At 36.9% G+C, this 22,860-nt stretch overlaps 2 protein-coding genes across 2 annotated transcripts in view; one reads left to right on the plus strand and one right to left on the minus strand.

Annotated features, from left to right (window-relative positions):
- Nucleotides 1-2,210, plus strand: part of LOC145989287 (pancreatic lipase-related protein 2-like) — a 36,300-nt gene extending 34,090 nt beyond the window's left edge. Inside the window, exon 9 of the mRNA XM_083124615.1 lies at nt 1,982-2,210. Coding sequence (XP_082980741.1) covers nt 1,982-2,075 — 94 coding nt within the window. The 3' untranslated portion in view covers nt 2,076-2,210. The remainder of the gene's footprint in view (nt 1-1,981) is intronic.
- Nucleotides 2,211-8,232: 6,022 nt separating this feature from the next.
- LOC145988648 (uncharacterized) overlaps nt 8,233-22,860 on the minus strand; it is a 30,516-nt gene continuing 15,888 nt past the window's right edge. Inside the window, exons 4-5 of the mRNA XM_083123699.1 lie at nt 18,741-18,952; nt 8,233-13,262 (exon numbers count right to left, since the gene is read on the minus strand). Coding sequence (XP_082979825.1) covers nt 13,166-13,262; nt 18,741-18,952 — 309 coding nt within the window. The 3' untranslated portion in view covers nt 8,233-13,165. The remainder of the gene's footprint in view (nt 13,263-18,740; nt 18,953-22,860) is intronic.

Genomic DNA, 22,860 nt, shown 5'->3' on the forward strand with positions numbered 1-22,860 from the left:
AAATCAGGCTAGAACTTGACGAGAAATGAACCGGCGAAGGTTTTCCAAAGTATCTTTAACCAGCAAAAAGTTATTACTGCATGCTTGTAACTATTTTCTCCTTTTCGAGGTGTTAAAAACAATTATTAAGAATGCTCCTAACGTGTTAGGAACTATTCGAGATCACGCTGACATCTTGGGAGAGAAAGAAGTATACGCACCATTGCATATATTAATCAGCAACATTCACCAAATACTTGAATAGTGGAGAATATTAGGAAAGGTATCTCAAACAATTACGTGATACTTCCTTTGGAATGAAAAATTCTTCAGTGACGAGGCTAATTATTATGTTCACGGTAAAGTTAATAAAAATTATATGAAATACCTGTGATTTGAATGGTTGTCTCTGGTAAGCTAATGATGTGGTATAGCTAGTGTATGGAGAACGGGAATGGTTGGTCCATATTCAACAACGGAACCTTAAATGGTGAAGGCTTCCTGGATGTGTTAAGTGAACAGATTTTTCATCCTTGCTTATGGGATATGGCACTTTTCCAGAGTTTTGAAACGGGACATTGTGTTACCACACTATGTGAACATTTTGGCAATTTCTACATGGTAAATTTCTAGGTAGATTGATGGGCAGACGGAGATCTATTAAAAGGCCTGCACATTCTCCAGATCTATCTTAGGAGGACTTTTACCTTCAGAAACATTTGAAGAGAATGGTGCATGCACCAAAAGTCCGCGATATTGACCATCTGAGAGAAGGCATAGTTGCTGCTTGCGATGATGTTGCACCTGCTACATTGCCAAATGTTCTATATGAGTGTGGGAGACGTCAACGAGTGTGCTCACAGGAATATTGACAACACTATAATGTGCATATATCATAAGTGAAAAAAATGCGTATAACATTTTGCTGCCTAAAACTAGGTTGGAAAAACCTTCGCAGTTTCATTTATCGTGAAATTCTAGCCTGATTTAATATATCACTTCAAACCTTTCCTTTGAAATTTTTGCGTTGAATTCAATATGGAGGTCAACAATGTGCCGGACCTGCGCTTGACACACACAGCTAGAGATCTCCCTGTGCCTAACCTATTTCTTTCATGACCAGGATAACTCCTTTACATTTTGTAGGGGGTGTTAAAGGACTTTTGACTTGCCATAGTTCATGTAATGAGGCTTTTATCAGTCACATAGTAACACATATTATTTTGTATCTTCTGATCCCATTGCAATCCCAGAATGATTTTTTGATATGTTTTATAGTATTTCATGAGGGACCAAATATATATTTTTCACAATTTTTGGTGATGACATGTTTTGAGATATTCAAGGTCAAATGTCAAGGTCACGTGACAATTTTTTTTTTTTTTTTTGAAAGGTGGGATTGTTATATATCACTGGAAAGCTTGTTCAATGCCCTGTACAATAAGCTTTATTTGAGCTTCCTAGGCGAAATAGGGGCAGAGTTACAGCACATTTAGTATAGCTAAGCAGGCTCAAAAAGGGCAATTTCTGCTAACTTTGACCTTGAATAATTTAACAATTACAAGACGCACGAGACTAAAAATTTTCGTAATTATTAAGTTCCATGCATAGTTTCAACTCCCCAAATTTCATGAAAATCGGAGATGGTCAGGTTGAAAATTGCACATATCTGTGTTGATTTGGCATGGAATGACTCATGTGTAACATATACGTATGTTCCATATTGTGGAAATGCATGCAAGCATCGATGTGGCAATCGATAGTTGAACTGCACCAATTTCACTAATTTCAGTGAAAGCTGGGAAGGTGTAATAGTATAGCACATGGCGATGACCTAACAATGTTGCCACATAAAAAATTACCTCAAAACATCGACAAGTAATGCAGCTGTAGCAAAGCTAACATTTTAAAAAATGTAGCGCTGCTACAGCTACAAATTTTGTAGCTATCTACAGTATATGAGTATATGTATAACTGTGCATTTATGTATGTATCCTTTCAGAGTCCTCGGGAATTATTACATCATGATATCCTATTGGTGGGATGCTTCCTGGAATAAAGAATGCTTTTGGCTGTGGTGGAAAATATTTGGATGAGGAATTCCACACCTAACTTGCATGCATTATGATTATCTAATGATTTCAAATGTTCTGTAATATTAGTAGTCATGAATCCTCTACTTACGCTGGCAAATAATGTAAACCAAATGTTATTGATAATGGTATATAATAAACAGCTTCAAATTAAATTTGCATTAACCAAATTTCCATTTAATATTCCAGTTATCATCATCCCTCGCCGTTTCCTGCCTCTGGCTGGGTCGGCATAGAAGTCAAGCCTCTCCATTTTCTTCTGGTCTTCCACCACTCCTCTCTTTCCATCGTGTTCCAATCTTGTCCTCTTCTCGTAACACTCTCCACTATCTGCTTTTTCCACCGACATCTTGCTTTAACTCCTTGTGCACTATAAGCTCTTACTGGTAGTCTTTCTGCATCCATCCTCTTCATCTGGCCTGGAGCTTCACCACCCCCACTGTCAGATCTCATAATTCCTTATTCTATCCCTTCTACTCTTCCCCAATACACTCAGTAAAAATTTCTACTCCACTGCCTGCATCTTTCTCTTGTCTCCCTCTGCCATTGCCCAGGTCTCTGCTCCATACATAATTATTGATACATAGTATGTATTATACAGGGTGAACAGAAACTATAGGGACAAACTTCAGGAGGTGATTCCTGACAGGAAAAGCATCAAAAAAGTTCATATCAACATACGTCCGGAAACGCATATTTGCAAAGATAGATGACACTGAAGAACGACATTATCCTCTCATAACACCACTCACATTGTGCTAATTTGTGTTGTAGATTGTGTGATTAGAGCTACGTCGAAGAACCATAGCCCGTTATTCATACCAGGAACAAACCGATATGGTTTTCGTATATGGTCAAGTAGATGGAAACGGTCGAGAGGCCACACGGATTTATCGAGCCATGTAACCCGGACAGACAGCACCACTGGGGTCTTTCATACAGGCGAACATGGAGGGCGGCTGCTGCATGTGCGTACACCAGATGTGGAGGAACATGTGCTACATGGTATTGAGAACAACCCCAGTACAAGCTCAAGGCAATTAGCCCGCCAGCATGGTGTAAGCCAAGCGACGGTGTTGTGTATCCTACATGAGAACTGCTACTATCCCTATCATCTGCAACGTGTGCAGGGATTATCACCAGCAAATTTTCTTCCAAGGGAACGGTTTTGTCTCTATTTTTTTTGCAAAAAGCCACCAGCATATTGGGTTTTCTGTCGTCAGTCCTCTTCACCGATGAAGCGACCTTTGGTAAAGATGGCATTGTCAACCTACACAATCGTCATCTGTGGGCTACAGCCAATCCTCTAGGAATGGATGAATCGTCTCAACAGTCATCAGCAACGGTTCAGCATCAATGTTTGGGCAGGGATTATTGGCGACCACCCACTTGGACCATTTGTACTTCCACAATGCCTTAAAGGACAGACGTATCTGGAATTCCTGCAGAACACACTGCCTCTTTTGCTTCAGAATGTGCCTTTGGCAATACGACAGGTAATGTGGCAGATGCATGATGGAGCGCCAGCCCACTTTCGCATTATTCTTCGTCAACACCTCAACAACATCTTCCCCAGTAGATGGATCGGACGAGTAGGCCTTGTTGCATGGCCCGCTCGATCACCGGACGGTTTAACCCCCTTGATTTTTCCTTGTGGGGTCATTTGAAAAGTCCTGTGTATGCTGAGCCAGTTTCTGATGTGTAGACCCTTGAAGAGCGTGTCCGTGTAGCATCTGACGCTATTCGGGTACAGGCTGGAACATTCGAACAAGTGAGGCAATCCATGATGCGACGTGTGGACGCTTGCATTGCGTCCCATGGAGGCCACTTTGAACACCTGTTGTAACATGGATGAAAGTTATGCCATGTAATGTGTACCGGTACTAATTGCTTTATTGCAGGCTCACCGTCCATTTCCGGACATATGTTGATATGAACTTTTTTGTTCCTTTACCTGTCAGGAATCACCTCCTGAAATTTGTCCCTATAGTTTCTGTTCACCCTGTATATTACCTTCATGCATTTCATAGGTACATCCCTGTTCCATATTAATCTTCAAACGCTTTGATAGAATCCACCTCCCATTTGTTCTCTTCTGTTTACCTCCTCATCTATTCTTCCACTTCTCTCAACTATGCTTCCTAGATATTTGAAACTCCCCACTACCCTCAACTCTTCCGTGTACATCTTTATTCTTGGTACATTTCTGGCTCTGTTTCTTGTTATTAGCACATCACTCTTTTCCATGCTCAATTTTATTCCTGCTCTTCTGATTTCCTCATTCCAACTATCAAGCTGTCTCTGTACTACTTCTTCATTGTTTCCCCATATTACTAGGTCATCAGCGAACAACAGGGCCTTCATCTCTTCCTCTTCACCTCTTTGTTAATTACATCCATTGTAATTATGAAGAGTAGTGTGGAAGGAGCACTTCCCTGTTTTACTCTATTACTTGTACTGAACCATTCCGTTCTTCTCACTGGCATCTTCACACAGATCTGGTTGTCCTTTATGTGCTCTGCATTCTACACACTATCTCTTCCTCTACACCATTCTCTCTTAGAGCCTTCCAAATCTTTGTTCTCTCTATGCTATCGTATGCCTCTTCTATATCTACGAATGCCATAATCAAACCATTTCTATACTCGAAATGCCTTTCCTGTAATTGCCTTATGGTGAACATCAGATCTGCCTCTTCTAAATCCACACTGTTCCTTTCTTATGTTCAGCTCTGTTACTTCCTTTATTCTTTTCTGTATTTCTCATACACCTTTGCTCAGTGGCACATTAGTGTTATTCCTCTGTAGTGTTGTGTCCTTCTTGAATATGGTTAACTCCAATCTCTTGGCACTTCTCTCTCTTGACACATTGTTTTCACTGCTTTGTACAGCCATTGAACACCAATCTCTACTGGTACTAGTATCATTTCCACTGACACTTCATCTATTCCAGGTGCTCTACATCTCTTCAGTGCTTCCTCCACTTCATTCCATGTGAGATTCATTTTTACTTCCCGTTTCTTTTCCCTTCATTATGTTCATTTCCTTTTTTCACATTCAGAAATTTCTCGAAAAGATTTCTCCACATTCTCGTTATTTCTTCATCCTCTTCTACAACGTTTTTTCCTTCATCCCTTAGCTTACAACTGCCTCCTCTTTCTCTTCTCCTCTCTCTCACTAATCCATACAATACTTTCTTGTTTTCCTCTAATTCATCTTCTAGCATTTTAGCCCATTGATCCATCCATTTCTTCTTTCCTCCTTTACTGCTGTTCTTGCCTCTTTCTTATTTTCCCTGTACTCTTTTCATGCATTTTGTGATTTAACTTTAAACCATTTTCTAAGTGCATAATTTTTGTTTTTCACTGCCTCTAGTTCTTTCATTCCACCATGGTGTTTCTTTCTCCTTTATTTTCTTGCTTGCCCATCCACATACCTTATCGGCTGCCTCTACTAATTCTGTTTTAAATCTTATCCATTCTATTTCTACTCCTTTGGGTTCATCTCTTGGCACTTCAGTTCCCAATATTTGTTGATATTTCTCTTTCATCATCTTATCCTTCAATTTCCACACTCTTAGCCTTCTCTCTTGTTCCTCCCTTCTTTCTTTTATTTTCCATCCCCTCACATCTCACTGTCTTAAAATCTCCCTGGGTATTACTTTAATGTTGTTCATTATCTTCATTGCTTCCTTGTTTACCAATATATTGGTGAGGCAGTCACAAAAAATAGAGAGAGCAAATACTATGTATTTTTTAACATGAATGTACTGTACATGAGCGGAAATTAGTAGTGTACCTGAAAAATGTTCATTTTTTGAATATGGTGTCAGTAAGATGGCGTCCTTGGTTTTGCACACATCGTCGAAGTCTCAGAGAAAATCCGAAAATAATCCACACACTCTCCATGAAACACCTCTCCTTTCAGAAAAAGTAACAGTGTGGTATGCATTATCATCTCGTGGAATCATCGGCCCCTACTTTTTCCAAAATGAACATGGTAACACAGTGAAGGTAAATGCTGGACGTTATGCTGACATGTTGGTAACCATTTTCCTCCGTCCTCAATGACAATGACCTAGATGAAGAAACACTCTTCCAGCAAGATGGTGCAACTAGCCATACTGCCAGTGTCTATGGATGTGCTTAGACTCGCATTTCCTGGTCGTCTCATCAGCAGATTTGGTGATATTCCGTTGCCTGCCCATTCACCCGACTTAGCAGCTCCTGACATTTTTCTTTGGAGTTGCATCAAATCCAAAGTATTCAAGGACAACCCTCCAAGAACCAGGGATGATTTGAAGGAGCGAATTCGGCAAGAGATCTAAAATATTCCGTTTGAGATGCTACGCAACGTCATGGGCGCATTTACCCTGAGACTCTGACAATGTGTGCAAAACCAAGGACGCCATCTTACTGATGCCATATTCAAAAAATGAACATTTCTTAGGAACACTAGTAAGTTCCACTCATGTACAGTACATTCATGTTCAAAAAATAAATAATATTTGTACTCTCTATTTTTTGAGAATTTTTTTAAATCTTCCCGTTTGACTGCCTCACCCTGTATAATCTATTACAGACTTTTGTTCATTACAACTGTATCTTGTAATTTTATGGCGGTCATATTTCTTCTTAAACCAGCTATTACCTACTAACAGCCTGTTTCTCTTACAAAAGTTCAGTAGCCTCCTTCCTGCCTCATTTCTCTGTCCCTATCCATATGCTCCAAGTATTTCCATATACCCTTTCCTGTCTCTTTCCACTTGTGTATTAAAATCACCCATCACAATTTGCCATTCCTTTCTTACATGTTCTTCAAATTTCTCCTCCCTTGTACATCCTGTTTGTGGGGCATACACTTGGATTATTTCTATTACTTTTTCACTTACATTATTTTTTTAGTTTTATTATTCTGTCATTTACCCTCTCCACTTCCTCACTTATTATACTTCTGACCATAAATCCAACCCCACTTCTCCTGCCCTGTTTGGTACCTGCCCATTTCAGTTTAAAGTCTTTCCTCAATTTCGTTTCTCCTCCTCCTCTCCATTTCATTTCACTCATTCCAAAGATGTCGAGTCCTCTTCTCTCCATTAGTTCCACTATTTCTTGTCCATTCTGCCCTCCAATTTCCAGTCCAGCTTGCTTCCAATTTACTCGAATTTTTATGTTTTCAGCTGTTGGCTAATCTGTCCTGTCAGAGCTTACACCTGGTTGGTGTGACTGCCACCTGTGGGCTCTCAGGTACACCATTGTTTCTCTGTCGGTGTTCTAACTTCCTTAGCCTATCTGGATCCCTCCAGGCCCACAAGGCAGTGGGGGCAAATACTTTTATGGTGGTGTTTATTCGCCATGACACAAGGCTGTCAATGGGTACCTGTGGTATTTGCTGAGTATGTCATTGTCCATGCAACTGGACACCCTCCATGCCCTGATAGCCATGCCACCTCAATCCGCGACTGATTATTCTGAGGTGGATTTCACTATCTGCCACCTATGACCCATCCAGTAGCTGAGGCTGTACATATCAGAGATCCGTGTTCGAGTCCCAGGTCACCCATTACACATCCATACTGGTATGATATAGTGTGCCGTGCACAATGGACAGATTGTGATGGAAATCTGCTTTTGTATTGAAAATTCAAAAATGAATATTCAAACCTGAAGCAAGTCCTGAGAAAATAATTGGGCATACCTGCTGCATCAGTATTCAGTGATTGAGTGTTCAGTGTAGCTGAACAGATTTCAGATAAGAGAAGAAGTAGGTTACTTCCTGAAGTGCTTCCAAATCTCGTGTTTCTGAAGTTGAATCTGGCAGAACAGGAATTCATTTTGCATTTCAAAAAACTGCTTGTGTACTAATGTTTAATCTCTTGAGAATCCATGTTCTTCTTAAAGGTTCACATAACATTTTGTAGATGCAAATGTACATTTGCATCTCTTGAGAATATATATGTATATACATATATGCAATAGAAATGTACATAGCAAATTTATTTTTGTCATGCTGAAAATAACATCTCATTTCTGTTTAATAATCTTATGTATCGGAATCGGTTAAATATCGGCATCAGTATCGGTTCCAAAAATTATCGGTGAGTACATCGGCATCGGTAAATTTTCAGCTTCGTCACATCCCTACTTAATATGATTCCATAAGCAATTTATGAGACATAGTTGATTGTAAAATCTGTTTTATTTCATACATAATCCTGAATGCATAACAACGCTTTAACAATAATAATTTGTTCACTGGCTGTTCCACATAATGAACACTGCATATTTTCTGCAAATATGAATACATATGTCTTCAAATTACACACAATTATTGTTTCTATAAATAAATGTAATATATTTTCTTATTTAAAATGACTTGTACAAATTAAAGATTGTTTGGAAAATAAAGCATGAATAAGTTTCCTTCCAAAGCATTACATAATTTTCTTCAATGATTGACTCTCTACAGCCTGATCCTTCCTGAAGCTATTTTATTTAATTTTACATTTGAGGATTCGTTAGATGGATTTATATGTGGTGCATTTGTTAACATGCCGAACTGCTCCAGTCAGTCCCACAGTCAGTACCTTTTCTGACATTACAATGTTGGCACATTACACAAGCCAAGCTTTACTTACCAAGTTCATTTAATGGTTGGACTCGGTGAGTTGGGTCTGTTAAATGGTCTCCAGCATCATGAACAAGAAGTGAAAGTTTGCAAAAGAAACTGTCATGGCAAATGGTGGATTTGGATGGTGAATTATATGCTATTCACACTTTAGGACTACCCAGGATACACAGCCTTTCCATAGCATAAATATGTAGCATACCAGCAAAAAGAAATTTACGTTGCGGAACTTATGGATAACACACACAGGTCAGTTTTCGACAAAATTTTGAATGCTAAATTAACCACCTTCCTTTCTGTAGATAGCAATGATTCCATTATATTAGCATTTGCTATGGCTGCATACATTTTCTTGCCGATTTTACACGGGAATGATTTGTTTACACCATTCTTGATAATGCACCACTGTGATGGTGTTTTGCATAGGCTGAGTGGCTCAATGAAACTTTAGTTATTGGCCCTTAAGAAACAAAACACTGAGCCACTTTGGAGCAGGCCAGCATGTCAAACATAACCAATATTGTACAAACATTAAATAACCAACATCAGTATTCTTGAAATGGCAGAAATATTAAATAATCAGTACGCGATGTTAAGTTACCAATTTCACACAGGTAAATCTTGGGTTCTTTTTCTCCATAATATATTAAAGCCAAAATAATACATGGCAAGGTATGACTGATCCAACACAAACTTAGCTTAAGGAATGGACAACAGACAAAATCAGATTCATTCATTGAGGAAAATACAAACTCTCTGAAACATTGTAGATATTTCACTGTAAAATTGACATTGTACCTCTACCATGGTTTTAATACGAAAAAAAAAAGATCGTGTAAAAAAAAATGGAGAAAACACGTAAATATGTAAACAGACTTACCAAATATGAATCACACAAAAGATCACTCAATTACTAGACAAATACTTCATAAGTTTATCTCCAAATATTGAACGTCCACCTGTGCTTCTTTCTCCCTAACAACTTTGTACTAGGTCTCCAATGTAGCATAAATATAGTGAAACACACACAAACATACATGTACATACAAGCAAAATGTTTCAGGTGACTTCTGCTGCCATCTCTGAGCACCAACAGGAACTAATCCTGTTTAATAATTGCAGTGAGTAGTTCAACTGACCCTCTTTCTGCAAACGTTGGGATACCTTAATGGCGATGGCTATTAATTTTATAAGACCAGCAATTACATGTACATGTACATAAACATAAAATTCTATTATTTTGATTATGAAAATACTATATGAAAATAATTAGTTGAGCAAAGATTTTGTAGTTTATGAAATGTTCATGATAGAACAGAGTAATTGGCAATTTATTTATATGCATTTATGCACATACATATAATTATTTAGAGAAAAAATATTCCGGTATTCCAGTACTCTTTGTAAGTTGGTTTGTTATAGTGGCACATGAAAATGCAAAATTATTTATACAAATTTGTGCAATTATCTTATAACTTAAGAAAAATTGCACAAAGGGATGGGGGGAGGGGGTTAAATTCTCGATATGAATACATGCATTCCACACACACTCAAAAAGTTCAGAATTAAATTTTGCACCTGGTGAAATTGGAACATGGTAAATCATACACAAAATTTGCAACTTTCTGTGCACAAAATAATTTATATAGAAATTTAAGTGAAAAATAGAGAATTCGAACTGCGGTTTCTGGCATACCATAATGTACGTTGCTCTAGCAACACAGCTACAGAGAGGTTTTCATGGATTTTTTGCTTCAGCTGTTTTGCCTGTATGGAATTGTCTGTCAGTGCTACCAAACTGGGTCTGTTGCCTTTGAAACACTGATGACAGGGATGGTACCTAGTATAGGGTGTCTACCAAAATAACAAATCCAAAATTCTTGATTTTTTCATGACTTTTTCTTGACCTACCTTTCCTTTAACTTAACCTTTTTTCTCTTTATTTTTAACATTTATTTGATCGCCCCCCCTACTTAGGTATAGTTGGAAATTAAGAAAATAGATATTTTTATTCAATAAAAAACTCCTGCCCAAGGCCGGTTACCATGAAAAGTGAAGCTGTACTTTAAGAAGAGATTAGACTTGCTTTAATTATTAATGCATGTAAAAATTATTCTTAAGAAATAAAGTGAACAAATCATAACCACAACTCAATACAATTTTAGATTTCCCAATATTCAATTTTATCAAATCACAGTACAGGTATATAACAATGTAAGTTCACTATACTGTAAAAAATAACAAAAGTTCTTGACCTAAAGCATAATTTCTTGACATTTACTTGACCTATCCGTTGATTTCTTGACTGGTAGACACCCTGTAGTATCTCCCCGTGTGGAGTACATAGTACATCTCCTTTGCATGCCAAATCATAAGACAAAACAATCTGCAGTGTGCGTACTGCAACAGATTCTTTGATGGCAAAAACAGTAATAAAGAGAGGATCACATTGCTCGCATGGTTCAAAAATATAGTTACCTAAAGCCATGCACTGCAACCCAAAAGAAATTGAACTGGAAAATAGCCATAAGCAGTAAAGAAGTAAAAAAATAAAGTAAGAGTAACAGTAGAGAAGTTAACATACTCAGCAAAATATTCAGAACACGAATAATAGTTTTGCAGCTCACACTTCTGGCTATCACTAATGACTTCACGTATAGATACTGGCTACAATGTGCTTGATCACAATGCCCTACCATAAACAAATCCACAAGTTATTTTCTCTCACACAAAAAATTATTACATTTGCAAGAACATGTGTAAACTTCTACTTTATTCTTACCAGCAATATATCTATACTTTCTTAAATGGCCTAATTCGATTTTGAAAGGGGAAAAAAGGCACCGTCTTCAGAAATACTCAATCTGTTGTGTATAAATTTTGCAAAGTACAGAAGCAAGATATTTCAAACATTCACAAAATACTCCAAAACATTTAATAAAAGTTTGGCTATGTTTGGGCCCATGATATGTTCTATAGCTGCTGTACGCACGGTTGTTTTACAAACAACATCAGTAACACCTTACTTCTAACACAAATATACAAAATACAAAACCATTATGGAAATAGCATCCACTGTATATCTGTTTATAGACACAGCTACTATCTTCTTTCACATTTAACTCATTCATAGTTTGGTTTCTGCTCTTAATTTTCCATGTTTCCTTAATAAATTATATTCTTTGCCTTTGGCTTGATAGCACATTAGTAATTTAAATTATCAACAAAATGTATACACTTCATTCAGGCAGCACCTGTTCTGAAAGAACATTTTCTTCATCAAATACTGAATAATGACACTCATGGTGTTAATAAACAGTATCATAAATGTAACAGTAGAAAGCTCATTGCATATGTTTAACCTTTGCTGCCAATGTATTTTTTACTCTCATTTATCTTTTTAATTAATTCACATAAAAGACAACAAAATATAGATATCACCATTTCTCCAATAAATAATTTTTCAAAATTACTTCAACATACAACAAAACAAATAATCTCTATTTGCTTCCATTGTCATGTTTTTTTCTGTACATAAAGACTGATTCACATTTAAATCAGTGCATTGTTATATACACACACATATGTAATAATTACTTTGATGATAACAGAAATATATATACATTCAATGAAAAATGTTTACGATTGTCATGTCTATTTAACACTCTTGAAAAAGAAATTGTCAATTAAATTACATAGGTATAATGTAGTTTTACACTCTCATCTTATTTCCAGCATGGCCATATGAATGAAAGAAATTGTCTTAGAATTATATTAAAAAATATTATACAAACTTCCATGTTACTAATACATAAATCTTTCCTGCATATACAACACTGGCAATTGACAGAGATGCAGAAAATGAAGCCAACTAAACTGCAAGATGCAGTCTGTCACAGGAAGCGGTAGTTCTGGGGTAAAAGAGGTTTATGAAAATAACTAATACGAAGTTTTTAAAAAATTTTTGCTAGTCCTTTTAACATCACACTTTTAGCAAAAATATTCAGTTCTATACAGAGGTATCACATTTTCCACAATCACATTAACAGTAGTTCCAAAAATATTTGAAGTGGAAAATTTATTTAATGTAAACTTCAATCATTCTCTCATACAAATCATTTACACAATGAATTGAACTTCTCACCATTCTCCAACTTTTAAAAATAATTTTAAAAAAATACCACACACACACACACACACACACACACACAAAGACTAAATCAAACATACAAAAAAGTTAATTGCCAGTACAAGTCTTTGAATTGAGGCCACAGCAAGAAACATATAGGTAAACATTCGAACCTGTAGTTGCAATAACATACATGCAGCAGATTAAACATGTACAACTTACTTACATGCCTTTCCTCGAACGGCAGCAAAGCCTTTGATATGACCTCTCCTGCTTTTGAAGACTGGACTTACATACTCGCATACCATAAACTTACATTGTACTAGTACCCTTATTTGTTACATATCACTCGGTAAGATATCTGGAATCAGATACTGGCAAAGCTCCTCTTCACTGCCTACAAACAGCACCTTACTAGAGGTGTTTTCGTCCAACCTAAAGAAGACATTGCAACATTTACAGTTTTAAAAAACACAATTATTTCAGTACATTATTACAGGAAAACCTCGTTAATACGAAGTTCAAGGGACCAAAAAATGTCAACTTCGTATTAAACGACTTCGAGTTATCCAAACTTTTCAAGATGGCGCCTGTTTTCAGGTGTAAATAAAGTAGAGTATAAATTACCCCCCAAAGGATGTTTTATACTTGGTGGTAACTCAGAAAATAAGCTTTATATGTACTATATAATAATATTGTACGTTTTAAAGAAAGTGTAAAAAATGTTACACAAAATGAGAACACGGAGCTTAACGCGGACACAAAGATTCCAAGGAGACGGTTAACACCATTTATCCTGCCTAGTTATACAACCGGTTATACACGGGATGCATGTTGTGGCAAAAAGTCTTTTAACAAATGGTATTTTAATTGTGCAAGTCCTTGCTCTTCCACGAAATTCTTACAATTTTAGTTGATAAGAAACCCGTTTGCACGGAGACCTAGGGAAAGGAAAACAATCTCGTTTACTGCAAGAAGTGAAACTCGGAAGAATGTTGACGGTAGTCACTGGCGCAAGCAAGAGACGGGAGATAATCCGACGGAATGAAAATTGGATTTTATGTGCGTTCACTAGAACATTGTCCGTTACAGGATTAACTGGTAAGAGAAGATTCTGTTGGGAGAGAACACAACCTTTCCCTGGCAAAAAAACAAAAAAAATCGGGGCTGTAAATTTCGTTCTGGTTCGGCTGTTAAAAAGACATCGTAAAAAAGTCACGTATTCTTTGCTTCAGTTAACGTCATAATCGCCCCCCCCCCCTCCCCCTTTGCAGGGATCAGTTCAAACTCTTCCTCAACTTGCATTGTAATCCACTCTGAAAAAGTAAACACACAACTTGCGATCTGTTTGCACGGAATGTGTATCCTAGGACACGTGCCGCACTCGATAATTACTCTGGTTTGGATCCCACTTCAAACTGTATATTTAATCCCGCTTAGCTCTTCAGCATAAAATGAACTAAAAACAAGCTTTACGAAACTTGCGTATTTTCAGATTAATCGACAATTTGTTGTAGGTTTCAAGAGTATTCTGGAGGTCAAACACTCGATCCGCGAAAACTTTTCCTCTCGTATTCCTACATTGAGCATTGCGGTTTTGTTTTGTTGTTTTTTTTAACAGCAGCACGCTAATGGTTCTGAAGAAAAGCGGGGATTATATGGCTTTGCGAGATTCAAAATAATGACGCTTATTCCTTCGCACTGGATGAGTCATTGCAGTTACCGGCAAGTGAGAGCTTTCCAGACGCTAGACTAAACACTGGCGCCAGCTGCAGCGTAAACACAATGAGACCGGCTGGAAGTTAGAGCAGCAGGTGGCAGAAGGGAAATCATGGGCATTTTCAAGATAACGCAGTTGAAGATCGAACTTTTATCAGCAGTGTGAAAAAAAAATGATCCTTGCATTACCTTTTACCATGCAACAGACAATAATACGGGCAATGTTTCCTATCCAGACAGCTGCAAACAAGAAAGAGGGACCTGAATTCTGCAATTATCGCATTACAATGCACACCAGTGGCGGATAATGAGCTGTTGTAGGAGAAGGAAGGGGGTCACTTTTCTTTTACTTATCATGTGGTTTTTGTTCGTTCTGAAGAAGATATTCAGAACTGTTTGCTTTTTTTTAGACGCCAAAGGAAAGGAGCCAGTGTGCGCACACGAGCAAGAAAATTGTGACCGAAACAATTAGCAACGGACCCTATCCCCCCCCCCCCTCGGTTTGCTGATAGCAAAAGGGGAGAAGTCACGCAGACAACAAAACACTGTTTTGTAAAATTTTATGACCGGCACAGTTGGGAAACGTATGAAACGGGAAACTGGAGTTGCAACATACGTAACATCGACGTCAACTTTTGCGGGAAACCTAGATGACAACGCATTAAGCGGGTTGGCAATCTTTAGTTGGCCTATGCGGCTTTGATTATCTGTAACAGTTTCCCTTTTTTTAATGACGTTCTACAGGGCACAAAGAACATGCTTTTAATGAAAGTGGTTACCGGAAGTTGTCGGCTACCAGGCCAAAAGTTGCTCGCTCACGGGAAATTGCTGTATCTCGTGCTCAGAGCTAGACAGATGGGTGAGACTTCCAGGTGCCACGCGTCTTGTATTTTGGAACATTCGTGCGATCTTATCTCGCATTTCTCATCTAGCAGTGGTCAATATTTCCAAGGTGGCGCATTCAGCGGGAAAAGAGCTTGACCTCCCATGCACATTGACAAAGAATGGCAATGTCCAGCGGGCATTTCGGGCTACTTCCCTCGAGTTGTCAACAGCTCTTAGGACAAGGAAACATGTCAAGGTCAAGTTAAAATAACGTCCAAGGTCTCTCCACATTCGATCTTCTCTTGTCGACTTACGCAGGTGTCTACTTCGAATTAAGCGAAACCAGTTTTGCGGAAGGGTCTTGTAAACAACTTCGTATTAAAAATTATCCGTATTTCGATTTATCCGTACTGAAATACATTATAAATCCTATCTTATCGGCTGGGGAATGGGAAGAACTTCGGATTAAAGGGTACTTCGTATTAACCAATATCGTATTAACGAGGTTTTCCTGTATTCTCTATTTGCATGCAATTCACACAGATTTCAACTTTAAAAACATAATATATAATGATTAAAAAAGGGAGTAGAATTTTGTAATCTGCAGCATCTCATTTAACACACGTTAAAATTAGTTCTTAAGCAACAACAGTTGTAATAGTAAAATATTGTTAGAAACAGTCAAACTGATGATACTATTTCTTTACACAAGTAATGCTCAATCTTCCATAACTAGTTGGCAGCCATATTGGTTGAATACGAGATGCCAACCAACAAGAGAGGGGTGAACATCATGACAGGAAAACTCTGCTTTCATAATTTTTAACTTATCCAACAATTCATAATTGGGAGAAGAGAGATGCGGTAGTAGATAAATATGGAGAAAATAAGACTCACTGTATCCGTGAAACTGTTTTCTTCTTCTTTGTTCTATTAATGTCACACTGCTCTCACACTAGTAGACACCAAAATCAAGGAAACACATGCCATAACACTTCCCACATGAGCTAAACATCGACAGTGGGCGAAACATCCCCTACTACAACAGTTAACGTGGGGATATAACAGACAACACAGACACAGACGTACAGTTAACAACAGCGCACCTAGCAGCAACTGGAGAACTACAAACAATAGAAGCACGCCAAGCAACAGTACAACAAGTTCCAACGAGGATTGTGGCAGTGGCCACTGAAATTAATAGAACAATGAAGAAAAAAACAGTTTCATGAATACAGTGAGTACTATTTTCTCTGTATATATCCAACAACTTTTTTTTATCTTTTATTAGGTTTTAAATGTAAATCTCCTACAGCCTCATCATGGAAAATAATCACATGTTGGAAGTGGATATTACTTGTGTAAAAATGTTTGCTTATGGTGTGAGTTATCATTGCTTTAATGAAAAAAAACACAAAAAAGATTGCATTTTTCTTAATTTGTGTCACTTTTCTGCTACTTTTCGCCAATCATGACGATCAGAAAGAAGTGGATTAACCATTCTCATTCCACGTAATCCGGTTGCATCTTATATGCAAGACAAACAGATCATTGGTTATAAGTACTGGCAAAAACTTCACATCATACCAACCCTATCTTTCAATTGTCCTTGCGTGTTCCTTGCATTGGGTGGTATTATCTGTTGCAAAGTGGATGCAAGTAACATCAACTGTCCTGCTTGTTGCTGTGTTTGCAAATTAAAAGGAAGAACAATGAGCCAATACCTCTGACCTGCTATTTTTACCCACACTCATGGAAATCCACTCTTAACAGGGTACTTTAGCAATCCTTGAATTCAGATCCACGCAATGGGGAAGATAGGTTTGGCAACATAGGATGTATCAGCCTGAAGTTTTTTTGTAATGCGACAAAAAAGGAACTGATGAAAGCCAGACAATTAATTGAACAGATCCCTGATTTTCAGCTGCTGGTTCAAAGTTTGGGAGATAACACCAATATAAAAAAAAACACTAGACTCTCGCTAATCCGGCCATTCCTTGCACATATGGGTGCCGGATTCGCATATGGGTGCCGGATTCACGGAAGTCCCGAATTATTGAGAGGGTCGGAAATTACATACTACTATGTAGTTTAAACACATAGGGACTATACAGGATGTACTTTACGTGTTTCCTTTTAGAAGTCATAGTATGTACTGAACTTTACTGTAAGAAAGTCACAATTGCAAATACTGTACGTATGTATAGCATTGTTTAACATTTTTAACTAACAACATTGTTGAACACGGTAATTCATTGTTGTGCACGTCATTTCTGCTTGAGTGACTACAGGCTGGATGTGGGCCGGACTACTGAGAGGGCGGACTATTGAGGGCCGGATTAGCGAGAGTCTAGTGTATATATTCCTTGTGGCTAGAACTTTCAAGAACAAACAAAGGATATACACTGGGTTTTAATATAAGACGGGATTTTTAGATGTGGTGTTTTGACTATCAAAAACACTCCACAGCCACGTCAATTCATTCGGCAAGGAAGCATTCTGAAGTCACCACGAGGAAGTGAAATGGCATGCGCCTTTTTAACTTAAAGACAACCTGCACCATCAACACAACCCGTTCCACCATTTAAACCAGATCCCAGTAGCAAAACCAAGTGGTTTGCCTTTCAATACCATCCTACCACATCCAACTGCCTTACCAAAGCCCTCCGCCCCTACAACATCCAAATAGCACACAAACCAACCTCCAAAATAGCTGACCAACTAAACAAACATAAATGGTACTTCCTCTCCCCCCTCAACAATCCAGGCATCTATGATGCTGAATGCGAGTGCAAAGCTCATTACATCGGCAGATGCATCAGGCCCATCAGTGAGAGAATTCAGCAACACCTATCAAATGCTAAAACTGCCCAACCCACCACCGGACTTGCCAAGCATATCAAATTCCACAACCATAAAATTGAGAAAGTACATGTCAAATACAAAGCACACACTCTCATAGACACAAAAATCAAAGAACCACACGCCATCATGCACTACAACCATGAACTGAACATAGATAGTGGTCAGGCACACCACGCCTGGCTTCCGTTACTGCAGCAATTAAAACTGGTGAACAGCAGACGATATATACGCAGACATACAGGCGATTTAGGCAATTTAGGAAAAAACAACAGAAACGTGCCAAACAACACAAAGAATTCCAACCATTGCAGTGGCTACCGAAATTAATAGAAAATAATGTAAAACAGCTTTGCGGAAAACGTGATATATAAATCAAAGTTCACAAAATAACACAAAAAAAATGCAAAGAATTTTGAAATAAGGAACTCAGATACCTTCAAAGAAGAAAGTGTGCTGCATGAATTTCTAAGTACCGCCACTCAAAAGAATCTAAATATGACTCACCATCCCTTGATGATGGCCCAGCAGCCAGCAAACAGGGAAGGGGCATTGAGCACTAGGCACACACCCAGTCTCTCGGGGTAGTGTCGACTAAGCAGCCATATCAAGTTCTTGATCAGCTGGTAATCCATACAGCTTAGGCCAAAGTCTTGAAGATCAAAGATAATGCACAGATTATCAATAACTTCTTCAAAACACTTTTTGCAAGCTTCTTCCTGCAAAAAAACACAACTAATATGTGAATGTTATTTCACAATATTCTTCTATGAATCTTTTTGCAAAAATTGGAAACAACATCAAGAGCTGTGGATAGAAATTTAGCTCTCTTTTTTGTACTGACCACAGGTGTAAACTGTGTTCAAACAAATATAACAATCTTACTACTACTTTTTACATCTATTAATTCTACATTATCACAAAATTACACACATTGATGCAGGCACAAAATCTCTTATAACAATATTAGTCTTCCATAGAAATATACAAATACAAGTTTAGGGCTACTAGAATTATGACAAAACAATATTTGGCAATTATTACTTGAACTAAAATAACTAATAAAAACATAGTTAACTGATAGCACACAGATCATATGGACTACAACTTATTGAATTATAACATACTGAAAACTCTGTTGAACCAGGAATTGATCCTGAGTCTTCACCATTCCATGCTAATGCTAATGCTCTTACTTATATATAACTAACTAACTAACTAACTCCCAAGCCTTCTTAAACCCGAAGGTTCATGGCTGCAGCAACACAGGCCTTCCATCTGTTCCTATCTTCAGCAAGTTCTATATACTCTTTTCCATCCCTACCGATTTCCCTTAGGTCCATCTCAACGTTGTCCCTCCATCTTCGTCTTGGCCTTCCTACAGGTCTCTTACCATCAGGTTTCCCAACAAGAATCCTGTACACTCCTCTTTCCTCTCCCATTCGTGCCACATGGCCTGCCCACCTAAGTCTTCTTGATTTCATTATTCTAATAATATCTGGACATGAATACAAATTATGTAGTTCTAAATTATGTAACCTTCTCCACTCACCTGTCTCCTCATCCCTTTTAGGTCCAAAGATTTTCCTAAGGATCCTATTTTCAAATACTCTCAATTTATGTTCCTCTTTCAATGTAAGGGACCAAGTTTCACATCCATATAACACTACAGGCAAAATTACTGTTTTGTATATTTTAACTTTTAGTTTCTTAGATATTAAACGAGAAGACAAAAGTTTATGAAGAGAGAAGTAACATGCATTTCCTGAATTAAGCCTACTTTTTATTTCCTCTTTCACATAATTTTCATTTGTTAATATTACTCCTAAGTATTTGAATTTGGAAACTGGTTCAAACGAGTTGTTATCAATAATTAGATTTTGATTATTACCTAACACTTGGTTTCGGCCTGTAAGCATTTATTTAGTTTTCTCTTTGTTAACTTCCAAACTTATCTCTTTAGCAGTTTTGAAAAATATTTTAGCATTATTCTTAATTGTATTCACATCATCCCCTAGTAAGTCTACATCATCTGCATATGCTAACAACTGAGTCACACCATTTAATTTTAGTCCTTCTTTAGTTTCGTTTACCTTCCTAACAGCATATTCTAAGGCAAAATTAAAGAGCAATGGAGATAATGCATCTCCTTGTTTTAACCCATCATGAATTGTAAATTTGTCAGACATATTAATACCCACACGAATTTTACTTTCTGTTTCACTGGTGCATATTTTTATCATACTAACAAGCTTCTTAGGTATTCCAAACTCTAATAATATATTATATAATTTATCTCTTTTGACCGAATCATATGCTTTTTTGAAATCAATGAATAGCTGATGGACATTTTGATTATATTCCCACTTTTTTCAAGTGTCTGTCTGATGTGAAAAATTTGATCTGTAGTTGATCTGTTACGTTTAAATCCACATTGATAATCACCTATAATTTCATTAGCATATGGGGTTAGTCTTGTTAAAAGAATGTTAGATAATATTTTATATGTTGTTGAGAGTAGAGAAATTCCACGGTAATTATTGCAGTTCATTTTATCACCTTTTTTAAACACAGGAACAATTATGGATTCTTTGATAAATTTTCTCAGTATGATATGAAAATTCTGTTAGGTGACTGTAATGCACAGATTGGCAAAGAAGAGACATTTAAACCCACGATTGGTAAAGAAAGTCTTCATGAATTAAGTAATGATAATGGTATAAGATTGATTACTTTTGCAACATCAAAGAATTTAATTGTGAAAAGTACCACTTTTAAACATAAATATATCCATAAATATACCTGGTCTTCTCCAGATGGTAAAACTCATAATCAGATAGATCATATTCTCATTGATAAGAGAAGGCATACTAGTATAATTGACGTTCGTACACATAGAGGTGCTGACTGTGCCAGTGACCATTATTTAGTAATTGCTAAATTAAGAGAAAGACTCTCAGTAATAAATCATAAGCAACAAAATCTAAAAGTTCTAAAATTTGATACAGGAAAGTTTACTGATGAAAGAATTAAGAAAGATTACCAAATTAAACTGTCAAATAGATTTATGTTTTGCAGGATTTAAATGATGATGAAAATATAAATGAAACAGATGTAAATAAGAATTGGGAGCACATACGTAATGCAATAGAATCAGCAGCTAAGGAAAGTATAGGATACCATAAACCGAGAAAAAGTAAGCCATGGTTTGATAATGAATGTCATAATCTAATAGAAATAAGAAATCAGGCTAGACTTAGGTGGTTAAATAACTCTTATGATACAAATCTAAACAATTATAATAGAATAAAGCGAGAAGTTAACCGCACGTTTAGAAGTAAAAAAACAGATTACTTGAAAAGCAAAATTAACGAAATTGAAACAAACAGCAAAAATAAAAATATCAGAGATTTATATAAAGGTGTAAATGAGTTTAGAAAGGGGTGGCAACCTAAAGTAAACTTGATAAAAGATAAAGACGGTGATTTTCTAGCTGACCCAAGCGATATTCTAAATAGATGGAAGAACTACTTTAATGACCTTTTAAATGTTCATGTAGGAGATAAATCAGAAGTAAATGAAGTCCACACAGCAGAACCTTTAGTTCCAGAACCTAACTTGACTGAAGTTAAAGATGCTATTAAAAGGCTAAAGAATAACAAAACACCTGGCATTGATTTAATACCAGCTGAGTTAATTAAATATGGTGGAAATTCATTAATATGTCAAATTCATAAATTAATTTGTTTAATATGGAATAAAGAAGAAATCCCTTACTTATAACATACCTTAGATAAATATAGTCTTACATTTCTTTTAAAAGAAACATCTGCATACTTTTTTTATGCATTATCACTTTTGCATTACACTGTATTCTTCAGGAAATATACAAAAAGATAGTTTACTGTGCTCTGTAAAATGGCAAATGCCTGCGCATAGCATAACAATAAGCATTAATTAGCCTTCATCATTTAAGCCTAAAATCATATTAGGCATTCAAATATGAAAAAATGGACAACCTTAGAGATACTGGTACAACAATTGAACAAAGACGGCTAAGTATGAAAAGAAGACATAAATTTTGAAAAACCAGCCACTAGCTTAGGTGAATGTATCTTGCAAAACAAACAACCTATAAGATAACAAAATCATTACAAAAATTTACATAACACCATGTGAGAAGAAAGTTATTCTGAAAAATAAAAAAGAAGTCAGCTGTAACAACAGGAAAATTAATGAAAAATGGATAGATGTAAGTAAAAACAGTTTGAGTAGTGACGATGTTTCCCAGGACTCCCATCTTACAAGCATGAGGTCATTCATTGGATGCTACTTTGAATTAGCCCCATGTGCATTTCAGATAACGAATATACACTGTGTCTGGATTGCATTGTAGCCAAATCATTGAGATAAAAAAAAAACAATGCCAGACTAATGCATATAGTAATTCCATTCAAATCCAGTGAAGGATGAAGTAACATGGACAATTGTGAAGAATTTTCCAGCTTTCAAATATATCAATATTAGAATTTGAGAACAGACATTGGTCGTACTGTTTCATTCGATATTGACACACAGCCTCAGCATAATACATCTATGCAATACCTGTAGAATTCCCCATATTTTC

The sequence above is a fragment of the Lepisma saccharinum genome, chromosome 6, assembly GCF_977018435.1.
Source record: "Lepisma saccharinum chromosome 6, izLepSacc3.1, whole genome shotgun sequence".
In the NCBI taxonomy this organism is placed as follows: Eukaryota; Metazoa; Arthropoda; class Insecta; order Zygentoma; family Lepismatidae; genus Lepisma; species Lepisma saccharinum.